The sequence below is a fragment of the Aedes aegypti genome, chromosome 3 (genome assembly GCF_002204515.2).
Source record: "Aedes aegypti strain LVP_AGWG chromosome 3, AaegL5.0 Primary Assembly, whole genome shotgun sequence".
Classification (NCBI taxonomy): Eukaryota; Metazoa; Arthropoda; class Insecta; order Diptera; family Culicidae; genus Aedes; species Aedes aegypti.
The window spans coordinates 287,469,762-287,487,159 of record NC_035109.1 but is presented as its reverse complement, the minus strand read 5'-3'; the positions used below and the strand labels follow the sequence as shown (position 1 = coordinate 287,487,159).

General features: G+C 36.9%; 2 protein-coding genes and 1 long non-coding RNA gene across 3 annotated transcripts in view; 2 read left to right on the top strand and 1 right to left on the bottom strand.

Moving 5' to 3' along the window:
• Window positions 1–6,955: 6,955 nt before the first annotated feature.
• LOC110678655 lies at window positions 6,956–7,911 on the top strand. Its single transcript, XR_002501810.1, has 2 exons — window positions 6,956–7,454; window positions 7,512–7,911. It is a non-coding gene; the product is annotated as an uncharacterized LOC110678655 (long non-coding RNA).
• A 5,325-nt stretch (window positions 7,912–13,236) lies between these two features.
• LOC5563925 (pickpocket protein 28) lies at window positions 13,237–15,519 on the bottom strand. Its single transcript, XM_021849418.1, has 4 exons — window positions 15,014–15,519; window positions 14,688–14,939; window positions 13,680–14,627; window positions 13,237–13,622 (listed from the first exon to the last, which is right to left on the bottom strand). Exons 1-4 carry the CDS (start codon window positions 15,256–15,258, stop codon window positions 13,352–13,354), a joined length of 1,716 nt encoding a protein of 571 aa, XP_021705110.1. The 5' UTR covers window positions 15,259–15,519; the 3' UTR covers window positions 13,237–13,351.
• The window catches only part of LOC5563928, a 62,197-nt gene continuing 59,659 nt past the window's right edge, over window positions 14,861–17,398 (top strand). The window contains exon 1 of the mRNA XM_021849421.1: window positions 14,861–14,952. Within this exon, the coding sequence (XP_021705113.1) occupies window positions 14,945–14,952 (8 nt within the window). The 5' untranslated portion in view covers window positions 14,861–14,944. The remainder of the gene's footprint in view (window positions 14,953–17,398) is intronic.

Below are 17,398 nucleotides of genomic sequence, written 5' to 3'. Positions count from 1 at the left end.
CGTTTTCGAAGATACCAAATTTTGCATCACTGGACTTCAATATAGGCGAATAAAATATTTGCCGACTAGCGCCATCATGAGAATAAATTCCAAAATGAGAAGGATTTAGGCGCATAGCTTTCTTTGGATTTCATCAGTGGACTAATATATAGGATAGGTGTACCAGTTATGGATATACTGGTTCTCTATTTCGCCATACGTGATTACTTTAATGTCTTTAAATTTTGAAAATTTTCGTGTGTTGTAGTAGTTAGATTTAAGATATATCTTGATGTTAAAACCACAGTTGCATTTGAACGCGTTCTGTTCAAAGCTTGTGGTCACGAGAGCCGTGTTCAAGTTCAAACAATTTGGATGTTTGATCACAGTGCGCTGTTCATCTCGTGGCAACCGTCACCGTCATTATTTGTTTTCTATGGACCAATGCACGAGTTCACTATCTGACGTTTGAGCGGTGCCGTGTTATTTACGTGACCATGGTAACGAGTAAATTCGGCACCGCTAAAACGTCAAATTAGTGAACTCGTGCATCGGTCCATTATGTGGTGCACAAACATCGTTGGATTATTCCTAGCAAGTAAAAATTCATTGTATGAAATATATTAAGAAATATTTTAGACCATCATCTCTGTTTTAGGACCATTCTTTTCTTAAATTGCAATCGCTTGAACGCTGGCATTACTGGTTAGACAACGGCGCTGTTTGAGACGGTATTTCTATGCTTGAGCGTCTCGGGATGTCATTCGCAGTTCAGGGTCAGTACATTCTGTTAAGGCGCAAAATATAATCTATATCGTATGACAATCTGGATTTTATGAATATACTTATGCTATCCAAATTTGAAATTTGCGTTTTTTTACCGCCCGTCAAGGGTTTTACTCGTTATTCATTGCAATACAAATAATGAACACTATCCGAATTTTGATTTGTCCTGTGATAGAAATTGATGTTCATCTGTTCATACTGAATTGAACTGCGATCCATCCACACCGATGCTAACCCTATGACTGCCATCTGATTTTAACAGCGTTCTCTGAAAGGGCACAAGCTCAGTATATGTGTAAATAGGTACTTAAGTGTTCTGAATTTTTTCAACCTTCATATGTGCGATTCCGGTGCATTCATCCCAGTTCTAAGTTGCCCCTGATCGTACAAGCCTCTACCGAAATCTTAGTATATTGTTTGGTCGAGCGTTGAAGGTCGAGGTCGAGCGTTAGTGGTCGAAAAACATAATTGCGCGAACGTCGACAATTTTGGAGATCACAACTCCATAATCAATCTAGTCATCGTGTGTGTGTTCAATGAACCGATGCACGAGTTCACTAATTTGACGTTTGAGCGGTGCCGAATTCACTGGTATCCATGGTCACATAAATAACACGGCACCGCTAAAACGTCAAATAATGAACTCGTGCATTGGTCCATAAACTGGACATGAACACGAGCAATGTGATATAAAAGAGGTGAGGAGAAAGTCGGTGTGTGATTGTATTAGTGCTGTGTAAAATCAAAATAAACATGGATGAGAAGAAGAGTGACGTCATACGGTTTCAATGGAATGCTAAGAGTGTGTACGAAACGTTTCATATCGTGGAACAAGCTAAGATTAGACCGAAAAAATACCTGCAGCTAGATTCCAGGAATAATGTTTGTTGGCAATAAACTCGCGGATAAAAATACTTTTTACCACTTTTCCCAATCAAATTGAATAAGAACTACAGCACTACATTCACATCCTTTAGCAACAAAAGGTTTTTCCAGCTCAGTATTGGTCTCAGTACTTTACGGTGCCTTCCATGGTCAGTCGTATGCATTGTAGAATTTCTTCCTAAAATAGGTAAAACAAAAGTTAAAACCTAATTACATAAACTACCTCCAGTGCCATCTTCCCGGGGGGAGTTTTTTTTTCGTGTTATTGTTTGAGAAACAACGCACAAAACAACCTTGGTAACGAAAGGGTGACTAGCAACTGAGACGAGACTCGCGGAGACGGTCTTCTTTTTCTGCGATTGCTGAGTTTTTTCTTGTTCCCCTTATTATTTACATCAATCTTGAGCAAACCGTTCAAGCTCTCACATGACCATCGCAGCAAAAAACAATTGCGTTTGAATCACACCGACGCATAAACGGCATTTTGAGTGAAATTTCATGCCAGCAAGCGTGGCAGACATTATAAATAACTAGTCTTGTGTTTAGATTTATCAGCATCTTTGGAAAAACTGCTCCACTGATTGAGGTTTTTAATAATAATTTATTTTGAATACAATACTTTTCACTGTTCCACGACGGGCTGCATTTGACGTTTCGTGACAGCGGAATCTGGGCTGCATATGACGTTGATATTTTTCCTCTTCGCGAGTCTCTCTCAGACTAGCAACGCAGCCCCAGAAACCTTCGATAACAAACTGTATGACGTCACACAAAGTCATGATGCAATGGGTTGTCGTGTGAAGACACAATCGGTGCACTAATACATACAAACAGTCGTGTATTACAAGGAATCATCTCCTCACCTCTTTTACAGCACATTGGAACACGAGAGCAATCGAAGGATCATTTGAGAACGCTCACAGAACATGAGCGTTCAAAATGCGTCTCTGGTTAAAACATTCAAAAAGATTTAAAATGTGAAATTTATCAAAATTTCACATATGGCCAAATAGGGAACCGTTATGGCCATAACTGGTACGCTTTCCCTAAGCGAACAAAATTTGTGCCCAGTAGTGCCATTAAGGCGATTTCCAGGCGAATAGGTCTCATTTAGTTCTTCAACTTTGTCAAAGTTTTTAAACTAATAGGTTATCGTCACAAATAAATAAACATACATACATACATACACTAACTGGATTGAGATATAAGCAAATACAATGTTTGTTTACTAGCGCCACCTTGGGAGAGTTTTTCAAACTACTATGTTTCTGGGCGAATATATCCCATTTAATAGGGTAATGACTGTTTATTTTGTTCTCAAACGCTAACAGTTGGCGCCAGCAGCAAAAATTACAGACAACAACCTTTCGAACATTCAGTTTCTTTTACCGGCCGCCGAGCGACTACACTGTTGTTTGTATGTCACCCACTGATTGCACTATGCTGGATTCTCAAATTTCTCAAACCTTCAACACAAGCGCATGGAAGAATGGTAGTCGGAGAACTGTCAAAACGTATGAAAAATAATAAAAATCGTAAATTGCTTGCAATTAGGAAACTGGATCAAAAAAATAGTGATTAGAAATCAAGTGTAAAGTGAAAACATAACTTTTTGTGTTTAGTTCATCTTCCGTGGTGCTTTCTTTGCTTCAGGATTTCGTTTTTACAACCATTGAAAAAGAGCCTTTTCAGTTTTGAATATCGCCCTATTGAATACTTTTGTCGAAGACACCAATTTCGAATCTCATCGCTGGACTGAGATATAAAAAAATGACCACTAGCGCCACCTTTTGAGTATTTTCCGAACTAATAAGGTTCTAAGCGAATAGGATTCATTTGAACACATTTGTCGAAGACACCAATGTTGTATCTCATCACTTAACTGAGATATGAACAATCAAAAGGTTCGACCACTAACGCCATCTTTTGAGTGTTTTCCGAACTAATAAGGTTTTAGGCGAATAGGTTTCATTTGGTTGATCAACTTTATCGAAGACACCAATTTTGTAACTGGACTAAGATATAAGCAAATAAAGTTTTGGCTCACTAGCGCCATTTTGGGAGTGTTTTCAGAATATATAAGGTTCTATGCAAATAGGTCTCATTTGGTTGTTCACATTTGTCGAAGACACCTTTTTTGTATCTCATCGCTGGACTAAGATATAAGCAAATGAAGTTTTGGCTCACTAGCGCCATCTTGGGAGCTTTTTCCGAATTTATAAGGTTCTATGCGAATAGGTATTATTTAGTTGTTCAACTTTGTCAAAGACACCATTTTTGTATCTCATCGCTGGACAGAGATATAAACGAAGCAAATATTTGTACGTCAGAAAGTTGTTTCATATGTTGCTTATGTATGCAACATTTGTTGGCGACTGTGCGCCACCTGGTGAGGTAATTCTGAATTAAAATAGTTACCAAGTGGAAGTCAGCAGTCCTGTGATCAACTTTGCAAAAGACAGTTTTCTCGTAAACCTCTTTATTTTCAAGATATTTGCACTACAAGTACTGTCCTATTTATAGGATGCTGGGCGTTCGGGGCTTCTGTCCTATTTTTAGGACGCTGGGCGGATATGGGTTAACCACGGAGTAGCAACTACGAATTGTAGGGTCATCAATGCTCCTGCTTATGCTTAAAATGAAAAAAGTCGCAAATGTATTGTTCAATACTTTATGTGTACATACGATCCACATAATCCTGAAGCTTAAAAGTTTACCGATTTCAATTGAACATTCACAGTACCGTAAATTCGGGTGAAATTGATCAGTAGGGTGAAATTGATCATCGTGTCACTCGATTTTATTTCTTCCTAATGGAGCACAAATATCAATGTAACCTGCAGTGAATGAACGTTGTTTTTCGTAACTATTGTTGAATTGTGTGTTGTTAAGTGTTTTGCGTTAAAGAATGTTTATTTCTATGAAAATAATGTAAAATTCTAATATCATGTGCAGTGCAATATTGACAAACATCCATAAACTTCTAGTTCTTAACAAGATTTGAACATGGTATAAACCTGAAAGTTTGTGAGGATGCTTTAGATATATCCCCAAACCAGATTTCATAACCAAAACTCGTACCAATTTGGTCATTCGGTGGAAATAATTGGGTCCTAAAATTTTTAATGAAATCTTGTTTTTATTCAATAACACGAAAGAGCATCTCACTGCAACTACTTTAGCAATTTTTCCCGCTCAAATAACGGCTATATCATGTTTAAACTTTAATTTAAAAATTGGGTCCATAAATGAACCTTGACACTTAAGATCATGTTTGACGTTCGCTTAGTCGACAAAAACACCACAGGGCTTTTAGTTTTAACACTGGGGTTGTTCCTATCTGACATTTCGGAAGGGACACGGAAAACAAAATACACCCAAAATTTGAGTTTAAGCCAAAGGATGTGACAAAATCTAAAAAAAATGTTTTTTGGGCTTAAACCAACGGAAAACAGTAGAAAATTGAGTAAACATGTGTTTTTGGCCTAAACTTAAGCGTTTGGCACTAAAATTGGGACAGGGCTTTAGGACCCTATTGAATGTCTGTTAGATATCGAGATATTCCTTAGGAAATTGCATACATTTAGGCGTTTTTCGCGTAATTCTTGAAATTTAACTGTTCATTATTTCTATAATTATTGTACTGTTAAGAATTTAGCAAGCATATTCGGATTCAGGGACCTCAAATTTATTATATAGAGCTGGTTTGAAAGCTAACAATAATCGCATTGACAAGTGATCAATTTCACCCCGAAATGAGATTTCCCGATTTTTTATTTTAGAGATATTTCTTAGCACTAAAATGACATTTGTTAGAAAATTTCGGTACATGAGTCAATGAGACTCACCTTCGTACGTGTTTTCCTGCATTTAATTGTTTGGCATTGTCAACATTATAGAAATCGGACAAGAAAAACCGTGAAAAACGATCAATTTCACCCGAAATTACGGTAGCTTATAGGGGTTCAATGCAGTGATTCCAGAAGGTGAATTTTGAATTTAAGTTTGGCTTTATTCACAAATGATGGGCCTCCCTAATGTACATGATTGCTATTTATAGAAGCAATTCAATAAAACCTGTACGAAAAAGTATTTTGAACTCGAGCTCGTGTAAATTAAAACAAATTGAGACATTAACACAAGTTGGTTTATTAGCACGAACACAATTTTACTTTTAATGTGAAATTAAAAATGTCTATTTATTATCGGGTAAATCTTCTTTTGGAGTTCAGAGAAATATTATGAATTATTAAATCTCTTCGTGACGGTTTCGATTGTTTTATGAATAGCATGCTATATTGAAGCAAACGATACAAATCTGTTCAGTGCCAGTTCAACTTTCAACTGCTGACTGATATCTCTTGCTGAGGATGATACCCAGTGTTAAACCGTGGAAACGATACCTCAATGAATATTTCTCGGAAAATTTTGTGTACGCCAATCGCTACCTCGTAATGCAAGATATAACCAAAGAAGAGAAGTACTTTTGCATTTTTTTGGCTAATTAAATTGAAGTATTGAACTATTGATTGAAAGTGCACACTTTCAGGTTATGGTGGATTCTATGGATCGGAGCCTCCTTTGCAGCGTGCACGTTTTCCATGTTTAAAATTTACGAGAAGTGGGAGGCAAATCCGGTCACTATCGTGTATGGTTCTGATCTGATGCCCGTTTCAACAGTCCCATTTCCAGCCGTTACAATCTGCCCTCTGTCGAAGTCGCGTTCTGACATTTTCAATATAACTGAGACTATCAAATTAATGGATCATAATTTCACGATGCTGGATAGAGACAGCGAATTGAAAATTCGTGCTTTGAAGCACGTTTGTCCATTTGCGAATCATTGGATGAAATTTGATAATGAAAAGAATGAGCATGTTGTTAAAAATCTTCGAGCCATGGCACAACCTCTGGAATCTACGATGGGACACTGTTGGTGGAGATCTCAGTTAATACCGTGCAAAAACATCATTATGGAACAACTGCTAGATGATGGTGTTTGTTATACGTTTAATTCATTGGCTCTGGATGAAATCTATAGAACGGATAGAATCTCTCCGGATTTTCTCAACTTTTCCAATGTAGCTTCTCCTTCGGAATGGACACGAGAGGATGGATATCGCGTAGGATCTGGATTGAATGCATATCCATATAGACCTCTTTCGAACGGCATTGTTTCTGGAATCATAATGGCAGCTTTTGCTAATCGCTCAGATCAAGAGGCGATCTGCTTGGTATTACAGTTTTTCATTTACTATTCTAAAATATTAATATTCCCTGTTATTGCTTTTACAGGGAGCGCACACAGGTTTCAAATTTGCAATCCATGCTCCGGACGAAATTGCTGTAACGCTAGATCGATTCTACCGCTTGAATAATAAAAGTGCTGCTATAATATCTGTTGGTGTAAATGTGTTCAAGGCATCAGAAACACTTCGATCCATAAATCCAATCAAAAGGAATTGTTTCTTCAACAATGAACGCCATCTCCAGTTTTTTAAACATTACAATCAATTCAACTGTATTATCGAATGTGTTGCCAACTATACACTGATGAAGTGCGGATGCGTGAAATTTTCTATGCCCCGGCTGAGCAATACGAAAATATGTGACGCTAGCAAAATAGACTGTTATAGCACTTCTCTAAATGCATTGTTTGATCTTGTTATAAAGGCACAGTTGGCCGAAAAGAATGCTCATTTTTGCCACTGTTTGCCATCGTGCAACTCCATCAGTTATCAGGTGGGGTATACGCAAATCCCCGTAAACGACTTTCCCATCAAGCTAGAATTCTTGCGTGACAAGTATCGTTTTTATTGATCAATTATAAAACACACATTTTAACTTTACTTATTTTGCAGTGTAGATCCAGGATTGATGTTCGTTTCGCTGAGAGACCGGCACTACATTCCGATGTGGCGAAGAGAACTAGTAGGAGTCAATCAAGCCATCGCACAACTCGGAGGATTGTTTGCACTTTTGATGGGATCCAGCATGTTGAGTTTGGCGGAAATTTTGTACTATTGTTGTGTTCGTAGATTGAGGAGGGATCTATCAGTACAAGAGAAGAAAACTCGTGCAAACCATCTACGGAGTCGTGGTCATAGAATTCATCTCCGGGTTAAGCCATATGCTAAGCATCAGCGATATTTTCAACAGTTCTAGGATACTCGATCAGGAATTAATATGGAATTAATGCCATATTATGTGAAATTTGATACACGTTTAGCTCATATTAAAGGATTAATTATAAAACATAGATATCAAGTGCAAATAAAATATAATAACTGAGGAGGTTAGAAGCGAAAAGGCGTAAGTGACAAACACATTGTTTTGAGACAATCAACTCTAAAGTATTTTCAGCAATCTTTCATTCTATACAAATTGTATAGAAACCGAAAAAATAGCCAACCATCTAAGAATTATGTCATGTTTTCTACTCGACGCAAAAAAATCTTAAAATACCATTGGGAAGCGTGAAAATAGTAGAATTTTTAGTATACTCTACTCAAATCCAAACAAAATGTTACTTGCGCTTCTTTGCGTTTGGGCCTCTCAACAGTGTAATGATAGGGGAAGGGGTGGTAAAATGAACACCTTAAGGAAATCATCTTGTTTCTGATAGAAAAACGAGGAAATTGTATAGTTCTATCACACAACATCAAAAATAGGGATGTAATCTACAGCAGCGACGTGGATTCAGACTAAAATAGCTAAATTTTTACATATTTTCATCACTATCAAAAAGCTATGCAAATGTTCATTTTACCTGCACTATGTGGGTAAAATGAACAGCGGTTGGTGGTAAAATGAACACCATGCAAAATACGCGAGCAAAACAAATATTTCTGTAAATGCCTTAATTGCCATTTTCGCATTCGTATATCGTGTGACAGGTACGATGATACTATATGCCCAGGAAATTCAAGGAAATTTCCATTACGAAAAGATCCTGGACCAACCGGAAATCGAACCTCTAACCACTTGGCTAAGGAACCTCCGTAGGTTGAATCACCTACTTTTTCGAATAAAAACGGTTGAAAATTTCTTATTGTGGGCTTGGTTGATAGAAAATTTGTGTACTTTCCGAGAGCTGCACGAGCATCTCAAGAAAAAAAAAACTGAAGAAGCCAGTAAAAATTCACAGCAATGTTTACTGGGTAGACTGGTAGTTTCTATCCCTTGCTTATTTTTTCGATTTACCCCACATTTAGTAACAGAAACAAATTACCAAGAACACTGTAGTCCGAAAATCCAGTAAAATTTACCGAAGTCGGTAATCTCGACTAGCAGTGAACAGCGTAGCGTCACGCAATGGATTACCTGCTTTGCTCTTGTCCACAGTTCATCAGCAGCAGTTTTTTCGTTTTGTTTTGTATGGGGAAAGACATCTAATTTCAAATTTCTCGTAAATGAAAGCATTAATCGAAAAAAATATTTTGTAGACGTGATAGTCATTATCATCACGTACAACTGGTATCAAATATTTTTTGCAAAAATAGTTCCCAATTTCGAGAAATAATTCGTTAGATGCTTTTCGCTGTACAAATATTTTTCGCGTTAAAATAACCGAGCTCGAAAACTAAAAGAAAATGTAGATACAATTAGTTTAGAAAATCCGCACACACTTTAGGGAAATCTAGGAAGTATGAAGAAGTAGAAGAAAGAAACACACGTCATGAATAAAAACATAGGTTTTAAAATTTGAATAAATTTCTAAATGTTTTTGCTGTTCTCAACCAAATTATGTATTTTAGTAATATGTTAGTGCTTTCCCTGTAACAGTTTTTTGGTCTCCGAGATTTCTCACGTTCGCGTCGTTCTACCTGTTTTTTTTCTGTTTGTTGTACGTCAGGGCAGACTGCCTGGGAAATCAGTCTCTCCACTCACGTGTCTGAAGCGGACAGGAAAATTTGAATTAGTGAGTTCTTCCAGTGATGATACACGTGAGTGGTGTCTTTGTTTGTCGGTAGAACGACGGTCAGCATCAACTATTTTTTTGAGAATCGCTTAAGGCGACCTCTATAACTGAGAAATCTCGATCCACTATACCTTTTGAGTTTTGTGTATCGTTTTCTAAATTGCTATTGAGATTCTTATAAAAAAAAAACACAATGAGGTTGGATTTCTGGCCGGGCAAACATAACTCGACAGACGGTTCTCTTCGGTGGTGCTTAAGTTGTCTTTTTTCTTGAGCCAGGGAACGGAACAGGAGACGGAAAACCTTTAGCCGTACTTCACGTTCTACAATACACTGACAAGCATTGCATATTGAAGCTGTGGAAGTTCTCTGATTTATGGAACACGTGACGCTGGAAAACCGCGCCCAAATTTTAGCAACAACGAGATAATTATCTGATTCAATATAAGAGCCCTGAAAGGTTCTGACATATATGACATATGAGAAATGTCGCCTTTCAACGAGCATGTAGAATATTTGGGATGGTTATTTGGGTATTCTTGCGTTCAAAGAACATACTCCTGATGGATCGAGGAAATTGAGAACGAAAAATCAACAGAAACACATCGAGATATGGAGATATCGAGATGAGGAGGATATCGAGTTATGGAAAGTGAAAATGTATGCAGACTTAAGGGACTTATGAAATCATCGACATAGGGAGAGATATCGAGATGTAGACCATCGAGATGTGGAGAGTCGACTGTAAAACAATCTTCTGGGGATCAGGGTCGCGAGATATTTTACTCACATAGCATCATGTGCCCAAACTCCAAGAATTTTTTTTTGGACGATCTTAACTTTCACACATTTTAGTCTGATTAGGAATCACATAAATCAATAATAAGCACAATTTATTGAAACAGCAAAAAGTAATTCCTTACAAGTAAACTCTTAATGGTAAAACCTCATTTTACGAACTAAAAACCACATTTTACGAACTGGTTCACTTCACGATCCAATTCAATTTATGAACCACTGATCTAGTTTGTAAATTGAGGTTGCAGTGTACATAGTAGAAGGCTAGTGGCGCCGTTGATACAGGCGCAGCCAGCATTTCCATCAACGGAGGGGGTGGCCAAGCGACTTCAGAAGTTTATTAACGAATTTACACAATCTTTGCACCCTTTTCTGTACGAAACGTAAAACTATGAAGGAGTCCAAAACACGTGTTGGTTCAATTTGTTGACCATTCAAAGCTTTGAAAAATTCCGGATTGAAAAAGTTAAAAAATTTCGATTGGTGGAGTTTTTATTGATCGTTAATTTCGAATATGAGGATTTCATACAGTTTCTCCAAGAATTTTCTAAGTTTGATCCCACCAGCCCGAGACGAACCAGCCACGGGCTGAAAGTCTCGTAAATAAAGTTAATAATTATAATGATCCCACCAGCATTTCTTCCAGGAAAAGCTCCAGAATGTATCCAGGCATCTTACTTTGTTTTAGCAAGCATTCCTTAAAATAACTTAACAGAAAATGTGTAGGGATGTCATTAGAGATTTTTCCAGGATTTGTTCTTATTTTACTTTCTGGATAATTTGCTCTGTCTCAATAGATGCCTGAAATTCCTGATCTCTGAGGATTGATTCAAGAATACTGTCAATGTATCTTCTGAAATCAATTATATTTTTGTTCACGGAATTCTTGCAAATTCCATCAAACTTCCCATTTAAGATTCTTCCATCTATTTGTTTTCTGGTAAATACCTCTCAATGAAATTCTAACAAGAATTTTATCGAAATGTCTTCCGCTGAGCTATGTCTTTGAGCTTTTAAGTATTTCTTACACAAATTATTTTTGACATATCTTCTAGGATTATTTTATAATCAACACCAACAGCTACATCAAGAATCAAAGAATTTCTTCCAGATCACCAACATTCTTCAATTTTAATAAGAATGTCCCCAGGGATTTATTTAAAATCTCCTCTAAAATAGTTACATTAAATTCCACAGGAATTCTCTTCTTGGAATCTCTTTAAGTATAGTTTAAAAGAATTTCTCCTGAGATTTCTGCATCAATTCTCGCAATAATGCATCGAAATTACAGCCAAACCTTAAGTAAATATTAGATGATGTTCTGAAAAAAAATTCTGAAATTATTTCTAATGCATGTTAGGAAGATTGCCTTTTTAAATATTTGGAGAAGCCCTGAAAAAAATCAAAATTTTGTTTCAGAGAAAAGCACAGCATTAATTCCTACATCAATCAATACGATACGTTTTAGATAAGATTCCTATTCAAAATTCCTATTCAAACCTACTTCTAATTGTATACTAAACATATTTTTTCCGGGAGAGCTCTTAGAAGTTTCCGAGTTTTCTATAACTTTTTTTGGGTATCTTTTATAAAAAAATCCTCAAGAAATGGAGGAAGAATCCTGAAGTCATTTCGTAGATTGAGTTCTTGATAAAATATCTGAAGGAATCCCAAAGAATTTCCTGGAAAAATTTGTGCTTGAATAGCCGTATAATATGTTTATACAATACCTAAAGGAATTTCTTATTTAGAACAATTCAGGAAGAAATAACAAGGGAAATATCTGAAATTTTTAAACAAATTACAATCTCCGGTGGTATCCAGCAATTATTTTTAAGATGCTCAAAAGTTATTTATGGGTAAATTTGACCATAATATCAAGCATTTTTTAGGGAAACTCTTCCTAAGGCAATATTTGGGGGTATTCCTGGTGCAACTAATCGAATGCTTAAAAAAGTTTCAGAATTATTCCAGTAGGAATTCTTTGCTTATCCTAGTCGTTTCTGGTGGAAATGTTCAGTCTACTCAAATAAAGTTGAGTTTCAGGCAAAACCTTTTAAAAATTCAGTAAAATTTCCGTATGAATCTTTAAAAAGAATTAATTAAAGAAATTCTTAAGAAAAATATGCAAAAATATTAATCTTAGGCAAACACGGTGGAATCCCTTCAATTTCTCAGTAAGTTCTTTGAACTCTTGAAGCAATTAATGAAGCATTCTTTATGTTAAGAAGAAATTTTTGGCAAGATTCTAAGGATGAATTCAAAAAATATATATCGGATATGTTGTTCAAAAATCTCCTTACAGAACGGGAATTTTTTTTGGCAGATTCTTCTGCGGACTGTTGATAAACTCTTTGAATGATTTCTTATAAGAGTCCACCAATGACTCCTAAAATTCTTCAGCAAAGGAGAAGCGATGTAACGCCTGCTTTGTGTATAAAATAGCTGATTCCTGGAAAAATCTTGGGCTGAAGTCTAATTTTCACTTGGACTTGGACTATCCAAAAAGCAATGGTATATAAATAACAGCTGAAATAATCCTTGAAAAATTCAAACAAAACTTCTGTGTAAATTAGTAAAGTTTTGATTGTTTTTTTCCGTCGTCCATGGGGGGGGAGGTCAACGACCTTCACATCCGCCCATGACTGTTGTCACAAAACTGATTTCAATTATTATTGCCTTAATTATGGTTTTCCATTGTTTGTTCTAAAAATTAATGTGGCCTCAAGCCCGTTACGCCCGCTGTCAGGTCGTGGAAAGCTAAACCTCGAACAATAGCAACATTAATGATTTTACTCTATAAACTCAGTGTGTAAGTCGAGATGCAGCTTGGCTTCGATGTTCACTTTGTGTTCTAGTTAGGATTATTTCCGAAAAGTTGACAACTCTATTGTTTATTAATAACTTTCTATTCAATCTTAAAACAGTAACTTTGTACACCATATTTTAATCAAAAATGTGCTTATGCTAGAGAACAAATAGCTACTCTTGGTTGATCTCACATCGGCAAGAACATCGTTGTTCATCTTCATTGTTGTCAGGATTCTTCCGCTTTTCTAGCATCCACATTGCAACCGGTCTCAAGGTGCAATAGTAAACCAGCTCGACCATGCTTACCAAGCTGGCCCCCATGAACAAGCCCATCAACCCTCCGCAGTTGGCAATCAACTCACTCACACTAGTTCTCTCTTTGCGCACTAAAGGAATAAAGTCCGCCTCCCGGAAGTAGATCACCATCTTGGACTGATGCACGCTGTAAAGAATTACATAGTTTATATGCTTGTAAGTTTTGTCTAGAAGATTGCCGAACCTATCTGTCATTGGTCTTCGCTCCATGTAGTTGAAAAATTCGCCGTTCTGCCAATTCCATCCGGCTTGTGACACTTGGGTTTGATATTCTATGTAGTTGCACGTTTGTAGACAGTTGCAGGAGTCCGATCTGAATCTGGCAGCCCTTTTGGAGATATGCGATACAGCCGATTGATAGCATGGGGCATCGTGAAGCGTACAGACTGGAGCCCCCTTGGGGTGAGGCATCCAAAATTGAACACAACCGCACAGATGATAAGTATAGTTCGTCAAACATTCCGTTTCACAGTTGATTTTGTTGTAGATTTTGAAGAAACGCAAGTACCGTTCGTGTGTGTAGTAACATTTCCGCTCTTCCGGTAGATAACGTCGTACACGATCATTCGTGGAAATAACGTTTGGAGTTACCGATACAATCAGTTCCTGATCCAATGGAACTCGGAAGTACTGGTGGGAAACTAATGGGAATTCGTCAGGCATATGAAGCATTACCTTATACCCTTGAAAAGAATCGCCGCAGAGATAGTCCAGGTCACTTTTGTTGACTATAAGGGTTGCTCCGAGACTATTGCGATATCCTCCGGAAACTATTCGACGTGGAAAAGCGTTACTCCCGACATTACCGTGGAACCCTTCGTCAAGCTCCCAATCTGAAGAACGCGTCTCGGAATTCAGATTGTACCTTGGATCTAGCTGATCTTTCCGGAGCAAGTCGTTGTTTGCGATGGCATTGAAGGTATAACAGAAGCCTTTCTCGGTTAGCGTTGTTTTGAAGTACTTCAAACAAGTTACCCCTTCACCTTTCCAACCGCAAGAGTTGAAAACTTCGTACGAGGGAATGGACATCTTTCTGAGCTGAACCAAAACATCGTCGGAGTAGAATGGCGTTTCGTGCTTATCGTAGATGTTGTAATCACATAGTTGTAGTAGTAATAGCAGTCGTCGCACACTGGAGAATAGAAAAATGATCTAGATAATCAGTTTTCACAAAAGCACAATTACCACTCACCGTTCTTCATCAATGGTTTCATTCAGTTTGTTTTTGCGCACCAGTTCGAATGTGTGCGACATGTTCAAAACGGATGACTTAACTTTAGTTTCGGGGCAAATCGTAACCGCTGGAAAGGGAATTGAATAGATGGAAGACGTTTGCTGGTCGAAACTAATAATGATAGGATCGCGTTTCCGTTCTTCGTAGACGTTGAATACAAGATGGCCACAATAGTATAACGCTACTCCGAATACACAAAACCACCATATGCTGAAATGAAACGGTATGTAAAGTGTCGGTTTGTAATTTGTGTTGTGCTTGCTATTTGAGTTATCTGTAATTACCGTTCAATCAACAGTTGGTTTGCACTGCTCAGAAAATGTTTACATCCGTGGATAGGTGTGATGTCACAAAACTCACATGCACTTTGCTTGGTATACTCGGCAACATTCTCCAAAGTTGGTGTTTGCATCGATGGAAGGTTTCGTTTTGTATCGTTTGGATTTTTTATTGATATTTGGTCTGACATTGTTCGTCCGTTTTTGAAAATTATATTTCTACAAGCAGTTATATTCGCACTCCAAAGCATTCAGGGTGCATAAATATTGGCAATCTAAATCGTATATTTTTCATTAAAGTTTATGCATTTCAACTATCGATTTTCACATTGGTCGACATGAATCCGTTGTTTTAATCAGAACTAACTAATTAAATGCTTGCAACAACTTGAATTCGTTCACTACTTTTACTTATAATATGCAAGTGTATTTCAAATCTTTGTACTTTCTCTTACTTATTAAACTAAACGAGCTTCTTAACCTCAGCTTCAGTTGAATACTAATGAGAACTGTTCTTTTTTATGTTTCCCCATCGCAATGTGCTGAAAGCTTAATACGCGTGAAAATGAGCTTAAAGATAAGGCAGGTACACTGTGAAATTTCTTAAGTTTTTTACTCGACTTCAAACCAGATGCTTTCTACATTTGAATATGGTAAGTTTTCAAACATTTATCATATTTATAGCCAAGAGTTTTTGCAACAGTGATACGTATTTCCAGTAATATTGAGAATTCAGTTAGGCGAGAATACATATATCTCATCACTAACCTAGCATCCTTGCCATGACAACTATGAATATGCAGAGGTATATTCGATCTCTAGTAATATTCCTCTCCTTTTCTGATCGTGGCAAGTGCCGTTATTGACTCTTAGATTTTGAGCTTAGAGAATGGAATTTAGAGAATGGTAAGCTAATCCTAAGCCCCATCAATAGGATATTTGTGCAACTTGGATTGTTCTAGTCAATCATGTAGTAGCAATTATAAACTATACGGTAATTTATGCTTATGCTTTTTCCTTTGCAAACTTAGTGTCTTTTTATGTAGATAGTAACTATAATTCTGAAGTTATTTAAGATTCCGTTCGAATCGAAACGTTTTGAAAAACCATCTTGTCAATTTTCTGAATTTTCTTTTAATGATACAAATTGGTCATGCCATACAAAGTAATAACAAAGAGGTACAAACGTATAATCGGCCATCATAGATATCTACAAATAGTTGGTAAAATGTTCTTGCATTTTGTATGTGTAAAAATGCCTATTTAACCAATTCTATCACCCTATAAGAATATGGCAAAAATTCATAGTTGTACCGTAAGGACGCCATTCACCGCTCATTTAACAGCATTTCAACACAATAAATGCTGCCAAAAATCGGTTTTTTCAATATTTTTCGCAACTTTTTGCGCTAGACGCTAGATAAAACATTTGTTTTTGTAGGAAAGAAGTTGAAATGAAAACAACGTATAATGGTATGGATTAACATGTATGGCAATGATACATGTGTAGGGCGCCATTCACCGCTCATCCCAACTATGAGGCTGTAAATACACAACTAGTAGGATATAATTTACTTTCACTAGCTGGTTGTTATCTTTGTACTATAGTACAACAACATATTAAAGCGTGGCAACTAAGAAGCATTTTTCGATCTGCCATAATAAATTCATTGTTCAACTCATGTTTACCGCCTTGAAAAGCCTAAAGTTATTTTTTTATGAATAGTATATAATATTAAATCATATGAACTTCATTCTGATACAATCCATTCTGATATACTAATACATGTTGATGACTTTTATTGCGAAAATTTGTTCAGATTTTTCAAAATAATTCAATGAGCGGTGAATGGAGCATGAGCGGTGATTGGCGTCCTTACGGTACTTACTTTCTTCAATTTTTATCTTCAAAACTATTAGACAAAGTGAAGCTAGGGGGAGGACAGCTTTGCTCTGAGTAGGGTATGCGCATCGTGCAACTCTCTGAGTTACCACTTTTGCTCAGCAAGCGGCAAATTCAGTCAGATGGCAGATTTGATTCGATTTTGCACCTGGGATTAACAAATGTAGGATTTTTTTTCTTAAGGCTAAGTAGCCCGTCATTCATTTTGGCAGTGATGATTGAAGTGCAGCTCGCAATTTCAAAGTAAAAAATCTTAGTCTTCATAATTCATATTGCTTTCAAAATGTATCATTAGATGCGTTTACATGCCGATAGTATGCTGATACTTCACCAGCAATGTCAGTGCAACCCAACTAATTTTCTTTAATTCGAAGCCGTAGAATGAATTAACAACAATCATCTACCACGCGTACAAATTTCAATGACGGCCTACTTCATCTTAAGGCTGGTTTGCTATTGACAAGGAATCGCCTACCTCGATGTGTGGA